This window comes from Haliotis rubra, unplaced genomic scaffold, assembly GCF_003918875.1.
Source record: "Haliotis rubra isolate DU_JTF1 unplaced genomic scaffold, ASM391887v1 Scf279, whole genome shotgun sequence".
In the NCBI taxonomy this organism is placed as follows: domain Eukaryota; kingdom Metazoa; phylum Mollusca; class Gastropoda; order Lepetellida; family Haliotidae; genus Haliotis; species Haliotis rubra.
This window is the reverse complement of record NW_025766880.1, coordinates 592315-602429: the sequence shown is the minus strand read 5'-3', so window position 1 is coordinate 602429 and position 10115 is coordinate 592315. Positions and strand designations below refer to the sequence as shown.

General features: G+C 39.0%; 1 protein-coding gene across 1 annotated transcript; it reads left to right on the top strand.

The window, feature by feature from the left end:
• The first annotated feature begins 3057 nt into the window (after positions 1-3057).
• Positions 3058-5537, top strand: LOC124281076. The gene is made up of 2 exons (XM_046717087.1): positions 3058-3145; positions 3841-5537. The coding sequence occupies exon 2, from the start codon at positions 4008-4010 to the stop codon at positions 4842-4844; it is 837 nt and encodes a 278-aa protein (XP_046573043.1). The 5' UTR covers positions 3058-3145; positions 3841-4007; the 3' UTR covers positions 4845-5537.
• The last annotated feature ends 4578 nt before the right edge of the window (positions 5538-10115 follow it).

Here is a 10115-nt window from a genome sequence, read left to right as displayed (position 1 = left end):
AATGCATTTTCAGGAAAGCATTTCTGAAGTAGCCATAACGTTTAAGCAAAAAGTGATTGAAAATAACTGTAATTAAAAAATATTGTCACCATTTACAATACCCATTGTGTTTGTTTCCGCAATGAGACCTCTAATTAAATTCAAACTTGCTTTCAGCTGCTAAAAATTGAACAATCTATGGAAATGCAAAGCTGATGAACAGTATGCCTTGAATAAAAGCAAAACCAAAATTTAATACATACGGTTCTGTACGTGTTGTTATTATAACTGAAAAAAAATGATCAGCCGTTTCAGTACAATTTCTCCTGAATTCAAAGTAAAATGATTGAACTATATGTGTGCTGAACTATGTATCGATGCACTGGTGTTAGAGAATACTATAGTCAGGCACACAGATAACACTGCAGCATTTGACCTAGAATTCACTGACCTATTATCATGCAAAAATCGATATCAAAATAGATATGTCCTGACACTTGCATGAAGCAACGTAGTCTAGACGGGTGTCGGTGGTAGCCATCACCTATAATTGAACAGTTCTCAAGGAAATAGTGGAAAGTACACATGTCTCAAGTTTCTTCCTCAAATTGTATATTTTCTGTGCATGTGTAACACTATGTATTATCACCGTAAACAATAACGTGTCAGGTCCATTATAAGCAGATGGCTTGTGTCCAACATGGTAATTATAATCTGTTGAACCAGTGAAGATCCGGGTTAGATTTGATCTTCAGTAATCCATTCTTGTCGTAAGAGGCGAGTAACGGGATTATTTACAGACCACCGCCATATAGCTGGAATATTGCTGAGTGCGGTGTAAAAATAGACTCACTCACTCTTTATAATATGTTGTTTTTCAAATATAATGGTACGAAACCTTTGCTCCATGGTCCCTAGTATGGTGATATACCTTCTGTTGTTGGCGATCTTCATTATATTTCCTACGTTTGATGGATGAATTAGTAGGAAATTGTTTTCTCCTACAGTGTGTAACGAGAGTTACTTGCCCCGTGGGGTGGCGCTGTTAAGGATATATAAGGGTTACTCAATTTGAATTGGTCATTCTCGCTGAAAGTACACCATGGCCGCTTTATGATGGAAGCTTATGCTAAACTTGACGCCATCTTGAAACAACAAGAAGCGCTACAGTCCTCCATTGATAGTAAGATTGGCGCATTAAGAGATGAATTCGTTCAAACTACACTTGATCTTAAGAAGCTGAAAGCTGAAAAAGACTATGCCTGGTCTCGTGAGGGCAATAAAATTCAGTATAACTTCAACGAAGAATCCATTACATCTCTTAAAAAAGGTGCTCACTGCGTTGAGTTCTTCACGTTTGGAAGACGCTGAGACGTTACTGTCTGAAGAGCTCGACAGGTTGACGAGAAGAAATAAACTTATTAAGATAGCGGATTCTTCAGACGGGGGTTGGGAAACCGTCCGGCAGTACGTCAGCAATGAGTTGGCAGACGATTCTGACGATGATAAGAAAATCATGCGCGCAGACAATAAAGCCGTCAAGAAACTCAGACAAAAGCGTGCTAGGCAAGCTCCTTACTCGGCCAGTAGGTCCTTACGAAGATCGTCTACGTTTCTCCGGCCCGTGCAGCCTGCTTCTAGTGCTCATTCTGCTTCTTCTGTGCATCCTGTCCAGTCCACGTCCTCACATCTTTTTCGTGGCAGAAGCCAGAGAAGCGGAGCATGTTTTGCGTGTGGAGAATTTACACACTTTAGAAGAGACTGTCCATACACCGCCAGCGGAGCTGGAGCCACGTCGGCAGGTGGAGTTGGGAGTTCAACCACAACCCAGTAAAGCAGTAGACAAGGACTTGGCAGTTAAGTATTTATGTCATTCTGTTGATTCTAACTTAACGGACGATTACTTTGAATATGAGCAAGGTACTTCTGAAATCAGAGTTAGGGGTCGTCTCAAAACGAACATTCAGTTTTGGAGAGATATTGGTGCATCTGAATTTGTTCTTGACATTATATCAAATGGTTATAACATTCCATTTGTATTCAAACCGCCTCATATGTTTTTTGGAAAACAATAAATCAGCCCTTACGCATTCTACTTTTGTTACAAAGGCTATTGACGAGCTTCTCAAGAAAAATCTCATCAGCAAGTGTGTTACGGCCCCCCAGAGTAGTCAGTCCACTGTCTGTGTCCATACAGTCTTCAGGGAAGAAACGATTGATCCTTGATCTCTCCCGGGTTAACAAGTTTGTTTACAAGTCTAGCGTGAAGTACGAGGATTGGACCACATTCTTAACATATGTGAGCAAGGGTGATTGGTTAATCAAATTTGACATACATTCTGCATACCACCACATCGATATATTCTACCCTCATACTGATTATCTTGGATTTGCATGGCGTGATACTGGTGGTGATATATGCTATTACAAATTCTTAGTTTTACCGTTTGGTCTGACTTCAGCTCCTTACGTATTCACTAAGGTTACACGTCAGCTAGTGAAGAAGTGGCGTGCTGATGGACACAAAATTGTTACGTTTTTGGACGATGGAATTATGTCCGGTGCTTCAGAGGATTTAGCTTTATCACAAGGTGCAGTCATTAAAACCGATCTCGTATCTTCAGGGTTTGTCCCCAAAGTAGAGAAGTCACTCTGGCATCCATCTCAATCCATTGAATGGTTAGGGTTTGGACTGGACACTACGTGTTTAACTATGAGCATTCCTCAGAGGAAGATAGATAAGTTGAAACATACTATCTTGCATATATTAAGGCTGCATCCTAGACGTATTGCTGTGAGATCTGTTGCGAGTGTGGTGGGTCAGGTAGTATCTATGAAACCAGTTATCGGACCAGTAGCTCAGCTAATGACTAGGTCGTTGAGTATCGATGTAGCTAAAACGTGGTCTTGGGAGAATAAGATCTCTTTATCTCCTGGAAGTGTTGCCCAGCTGAAATTTTGGCTGAACAAAATAGATATATATGTGTCTAGATCTCTTATTGAGACGAGCTTGGTTAAGAGGATTGTTTACTCAGACGCCAGTGACAGTGGTTTTGGTGGATTCAGTGTTGACGTTGATTGTGTAATTTCCCATGGGCAGTGGAATCAGGAAGAAGCAAGACAGAGTTCTACTTGGAGAGAACTGAAGGCGGTGTATATGGTGCTCGTGAGTTTGGTTTCTTCTCTCGATCGCCGTAAGGTTAAATGGTTTACAGACAATCAAAATGTCGTCAGCATTGTAGACAAAGGCAGCATGAAATCTCACTTGCAGTCCATAGCTATGGACATCTTTGACGTATGTCTTAAGCATAATATAGATCTGAGTATTCAGTGGCTTCCTCGTAATGGTAATTTGCAGGCAGATTACCTCAGTCGACTTGTGGACTATGATGACTGGGGTATTGCAAGCGTTGTGTTCGGGAGTATTGACAAGTTATGGGGTCCACATCATGTGGATAGGTTTGCATCTTACTATAATGCTAAGCTGGAACAGTTTAACTCCCGCTACAGTAACCCAGGATGTGCTGCTGTAGATGCATTCACAGTCACATGGAGAGAGACCATGAGTTGGATAGTACCCCCGATTTGTCTTATACCTCGAGTTTTGAAACACATGGCGGAATGTCATGCAGTGGGAACTTTAGTCGTTCCAGAGTGGAAATCGGCTTGTTTTTGGCCTTTACTTTGGAAAAATGCTGTCTTCATGCCTGAGGTTAAGTCTTACGTGTATCTACCTACGTTGAAAGAATCATATGTACCCAGCAGGATTAAGGGAGGATTATTTGGTGAACAAGATTTGCATTTTAATATGATTGCACTGTTGATTGATTTTCGTTGATTCTGTATAATTGTGTTTTGCAGATGCATTTCATGATGCTTACCAGAGTGATCTGTCGTCTTTGCCTGATGAGGTGGCTGAACTTGCTGCTGGGTTACCGGACCTGTTGTGTCAGTCCAGAGCTCAGTCAACTGTGAGCAAGTACCGTTATGGTTATGCTGCATGGAAAAGGTGGGCGAAGAGTAGTAGCATGCCTGATGTATTGCCTATTGCACCGTTGCATTGTGCCATATACCTGTTGTCGATTGTGCAGCGAAGTGAATCTATTTCGCCAGTTGTAAATGCTTTTTATAGCTTAAGGCATGCTCATACGGTTATTGGGCTGGTAAGTCCGACAGACAGTATGCTAGTGAAAAATGTTTTGGAGGCAGCTAAGAGGAAGTTAGCTAGGTCAGTTGTGAAAAAAGAGCCGGTAACTGTTGAAATTTTGAATTCTTTATTCGATTCAAAAATTGTAGATCCATCTTTGTACAATTTACGGACAATAAGTATGTGTTTACTAGCTTACGCAGGATTCCTGAGATCCGAGGAACTACTAAATATAACACGTTCAGATATTGTGTTTTACAATTCTCATATGTTATTGTTTATTGAAAAGTCCAAAACTGATGTTTACCGAGATGGTGCTTGGCTTGTGATTGGGAGAACAGGTACAAAACTTTGTCCGGTTGAATGTTTGGAGAGGTATTTACAGGCTGCTTCAATTAATCCTCAGTCAGATGTGTACATCTTTAGAAATGTTACAAAGTATGCGGGACAGTATGAGCTGAGGAGAAGCAACAAACCTATGTCTTATACTAGGTTGCGAGACATATTTTTGGAGGCTTTGACACCGTTTGTTAGTGACATTAAACGGTATGGTTCGCACAGTCTTCGTAGTGGAGGCGCTACTGCTGCAGCTAATAACGGTATACCAGATCGTATGTTCAAACGCCATGGTCGATGGCGCAGTGAAAAGGCTAAGGACGGTTATGTTAAAGATAAACTGGAAAACAGGATCAAGGTGTCTCTGTCGCTCGGTCTCTGACTTTCTTTGTAATCTCGCCGTGCACACCTAGCAGCGTGTCCCAATGTTGATCATGAATGTGTTTTGTTGTTACTGAGTGTAACAGTGTTATGTAGGAGAAATTATATTTCCTACGTTTGAAGGATGAATTAGTAGGAAATTGTTTTCTCCTAGCGGTGTGTAACGAGAGTTACTTGCCCCGTGGGGTGGCGCTGTTAAGGATATATAAGGGTTACTCAATTTGAATTGGTCATTCTCGCTGAAAGTACACCACGGCCGCTTTATGATGGACTCTAACGTAAAGCTTACTGTAAAGATATATTTTATTTTTATTTTTTTTTATTTCCCAATAGTTATGTATTCATAATGAAACTATGTTCATATGTTGCAGGTGTTGGTTACTGTCAGGAGACATATTAGGTGTGCATGTTATATGGCTGCATCCCGGCTGGAGAGCCATGATAATACTCACAAGTTTGTATATTGGAATGAACTGATTTGTACATTGATGTAGTGTAGAATTGTTGGGCTGAGGAGCCGTTATAATACCTCTATTCATAATTTGAAATGACGGAGTTACAATATATTTGTATATATGTTAGGCTGAAGAGCCGTTATAATACTTCTATTCATATACTGAAATGGAGGAATTACAATATATGTGTCTATTCGTTGGCCGAAGAGCCGTCGTAATACTTCTATTCATATATTGAAATGAAGCAAATACAATGTTTGTATATATTGTTAGGCTGAAGAGCCGTTATAATACTTCTATTCATGCATCTAAGCGTATGGTGTTTTATATATGTTGCTGGCTGAAGAGCCTTTATAATAACTGACGTCAGATATAATGACCGATATATTCATCTCTATTTGTATATCCCTTTGAGGCTGAAGAGCCATTATAATACAGTTACTTTAAAGATTGGTGTTTTACTGTTGGTTGAAGAGTCATTATACTGCTGTAACAGAGAGGAGTATTTATTAAACACGGACTCTATTTATAAGTAATGGTGATGATATCACATTGTCCTGTTTATTTACATTATCAAAATATGAATGTTTTGTAAGGTTTATTCCAACACATGTAAGGTACCTTATATCTAAGGTGAACATAGTCTGCTGTAGACCCTCCAGTACAGGTTGTTGTTGCAAACGTTGAGGGAACACGGTTCCCGAGTTTTTCTTCATGAAGGTTTATCTCTGGTTTTACGTGTCGGGCTTCAGCAACGGACTGCTAAGTTTAACATGTATTGTACCTAGTCTGGGTGAAATATTTGTCAGTGTAAACTGAATTTGAATGTGACATGGAAATAAACTCGGCCGTGCACACCTAGCAGCGTGTCCCAATGTTGATCATGAATGTGTTTTGTTGTTACTGAGTGTAACAGTGTTATGTAGGAGAAAGTCCATTTTTAGATTGTGTTGTTCTGTAGAAATATTGTTTTATGATTACATGCTAGTTTTAAGTTTGCATCCGTGACAGTCTACTTATTTTTACCTGTCTTGACTGTGTGTATATCACAGTCAAATACGGCCTGTGTGACTTTAAATTGTAACTCACTCACTCACTCATGTTCTTTTTGCACATTTGATTCTGACACGCGATGGTCATTCCGGGAAAATGTCCGGTGAAATAAAGATTACACGTGGATCTGTTACAAAGTTATGCTTGATATATGTTATTTGCCGAAATTTATTGAAGATAGTGAATACTATGTTCTTTACAATTATAATGTCACACGCACATCTATACTTCAAAAACCAACTGGATCAATTGTGTCTTTCAAATTGCTAGATTTATTTATGATTAATTTCATAATGTAACAAGAAAACACGTGCAAAATGAACAGCTTCTCACATGAATGACTTATGCAGGAAGCCGCAGTACTGTAGGTGTCCATGATCCCAAGTAAGGTGGTCCAGCTTTGCTTTCCGGTGACCCATAGCCTGCATTTGAATGGTATTAAAAGTAAAATGTAATCTTTGAGTTGAATAGAATGTTGTGATGCTTGAAATGGATAGTTTTTTATACTTAAAATTGTGATATCCTGCTAATGTTTACTGTCCCTTGTGAAAGACCTTTCATATGTTTAACTTAACATTTTTTCATCGCTATATGGCTGAAATATTGCCGATGTGACGTAACATTTTAACTCACTCACATGAATGATATCCAGAAGCCAAATGTTACAACCCATGACTGATCCTACCATTGGACATCTGTATAACGGATTAAAAGCGGCATTTTGTAGTTATTACATTTGGGGTTGAACGCATTTCCGTCATGAGAAATGGGAGAAGATGAAACATTTCGTAGTTCCGATGATTATGCCACGCACATGCATTATAGTACGGCGGGTAGGCATAATGTACGTGAAATATGAAGGTGTGACCTGCATGTGAAGATATCGACCAGAACATAGCAATATCGCTGTAAAATATATCATGGGACCCTCTATTATCGCGGTAGTTAATGTTGTCGCCATCGGGATTATGAACGGCTACTGACATTTAGCATTTTATATATATTTTCAGTTGACTGATGTTTAATCTTCATTTCTGTCACAAATAATGTGACACATGGTCGCAACTCGTTTAATACCATTGCGGCAATTCCGACTGTCTCGTTTGACCCGGTAACTGAAGCAACTCTCTATTATCGCGGTATTGCGATTTTCTTACTATGGCACGCGGTACAAGCAGATGACACTGTGAAACGTTTACTAAGACAAGTAACGAATCTAAATAGTTTGATCATTAAAAAATATTTAGGAATTTCATTCACATTAGTAATATCATCATGCTTTTAACCCAAACATCAGAAACTTCTATTCATTTGGAAACAAGGTAACAATAACGTTACAAAATATTGTTTTTCCGGCTTAAAACGTACCATACAAGTCGCTGCCGTGTGCAGAGTGAAGTTGCATAATACGTCACTTCCTGTTATATTTTTAGCACGGAAAATATGCAAATGACCTTAAAGTTGTCGCAGGATTGCTCTTGATGAAGTAAGATTTGATTCATGCTAGATGTAAGGGCAGTAGGGGTCATACTAGTTTCAAAATGTTCTAGAACTTACTGAAAAGATTAATGCTTTAATATTTTTCCGATTACACATAACATTCCAATGAAATAAATGACTTTTTCAAGAGCGATGAATATATTTTACGTAATTTGCATATGTAAACAGCCGATGCGGGGCGTGGTGTTTCTGCTTTCCCGATGTTTTCGCGTGACGCGAAAATAGAGAGCCCGCGATAATAGAGAGTCCCAGTATACTGGCAAAGATGAATTATGTTTTTCGGTATGAATTATAGGAATTTCGAAAAAATTCAGAAAAAAAATAAAATCTGAAGGACTGAGCTTTTAGCAATTTGCCGCGTCTTTAAATTATAATTTACCGCACCTGCCCCTCATTGTGAATGATACAAACTAAATCAAAATGTTGTTCGGCTTTTTTAGTTGTTTGTTGTAACACGGCGGTGATGGGGAATTGACCAATGCGAAGTCTATCAATCACGGAAACTCTAATTTCTAAAGAATCTGTAGGAATTAAACAATTTATTACAATTGCACCGTAGTTATTTCTACAGTTACCGTTTATTTCAAATTGCCGCGGCTTATATAACACGTTTGTCTCGAAACAATTTACTCGTTTTTGTAAGATAATACTGGTCGTATTTGACCATGGCGAAGTGATACATTTTAACTGAAATTCAAATTTGTTTTGAAAGCTAAAGGAATTACAATTTTCTGCCGTTTGATAAATTTTTGTAAATGAAGGTAATTGAAAAAGAAACATTTACTCATTTTTCTTTCTGTATTGGTGGTCGGAATTGAATACGGGAAAGTCAAAGAAACTTCAATTCTAAATCCTCTGAATCTGAAGGCCTGAGAGATGCTCTTAGAATCTATCGCAGTTGTTGTTACAAGTTACAGCAGTTTTAAAGTAAATAGTGATCAAGTTTTGGCTATGGTTTCGGAAAAAGTAACGTCGCACATTTTAACTTTCCTTGCTGAGTAGCAAATAAATAATATTTTATAACGAATTGCCATTGTGATTTTACAGTGTATCGGGGTACAGTAATAACAATCTATGGCATTTTTTTTAGTATTTACCCCAGTATATGATCCTACTGCAGCCTTACCTTTATGACGTTATTGTTACGTTGTATGTTGTATCTATCGGCGTCCTAGGAAGGTGGGGAGGTAGGTAGGTAGCCTGGTGGTTAAAGCATTCACTCGTCACGCCAAAGGCCCCTGTTCGATTCCCCGCATGGATACAATGTGTGAAGCCCATTTCTGATGTCCCCACCATGATATTGCTGTAATACTGCTAAAAGCGGCGTAAAACCCAATTCACCCTCTCACTTGGAAGGAGCAACGGGAGACAATGTCGAGAGTGGCGAGTTCACTTCTCAAGCCTTTGGCGCCATGTTACATGCGAGGGAGCATCATTGCTTCAGTGTTGGGAGCATTAATTTACAGATTACGTTACATCTGCTATTTTGAGAACGATGAGATGACACAATAGTACTAGTTTAAGTACTTATTGTAAACGGCATAAAACTAAGAAAATACATCCACCAATTTCAACGTGTTTGATCACTTCGCTACAGAAGCGTAGTTGGGCCACGGTTTAACATTTTTGGGGGGTCACTATCTCCTACGTAGGACTTAATATCTCCTACGTAGGACTTAGTATCTCCTACGTAGGACTTAGTATCTCCTACGTAGGACTTAATATCTCCTACGTAGGACTTAATATCTCCTACGTAAGCCCTACGTAGGAGATATTAAGTTCTACGTAGGAGATACTAAGTCCTACGTAGGAGATACTAAGTACTACGTAGGAGATAGTAAGACCCAAAAACTCTTCACCGTGGCCCTACTACGCTTCCGTACTTTGCCTATTGTCACAAGAGTTCTGTTTTGTAATTTTCTGAAATTTCTGTTAAAATCACCTTTCAAGTCTAGTTTTGGTGGAAGGGGAATTGTGTTAGGAACATGAATGGAATGAGGTTGCTGCACTCGTTATATATCATCTTAAGTCATGTTTAATTGTAAGCTGGTGTCTACCAATGCACACAAACGTGTTTTGGCTTCGACGGTTTACCGTAGTAAGTTTGCGGGTATAACGAACTCACTGTCAAAAGTCATTTTTTACAGATAATTTTCAGTGATTAGTTCAGAGAAAGTTCATTTATAGTCATCATCAGTAGTTTATGTAGCCAAAATGCTCCAAACATATAAGCTGCCACGATATACATATTGTACGAACATCTC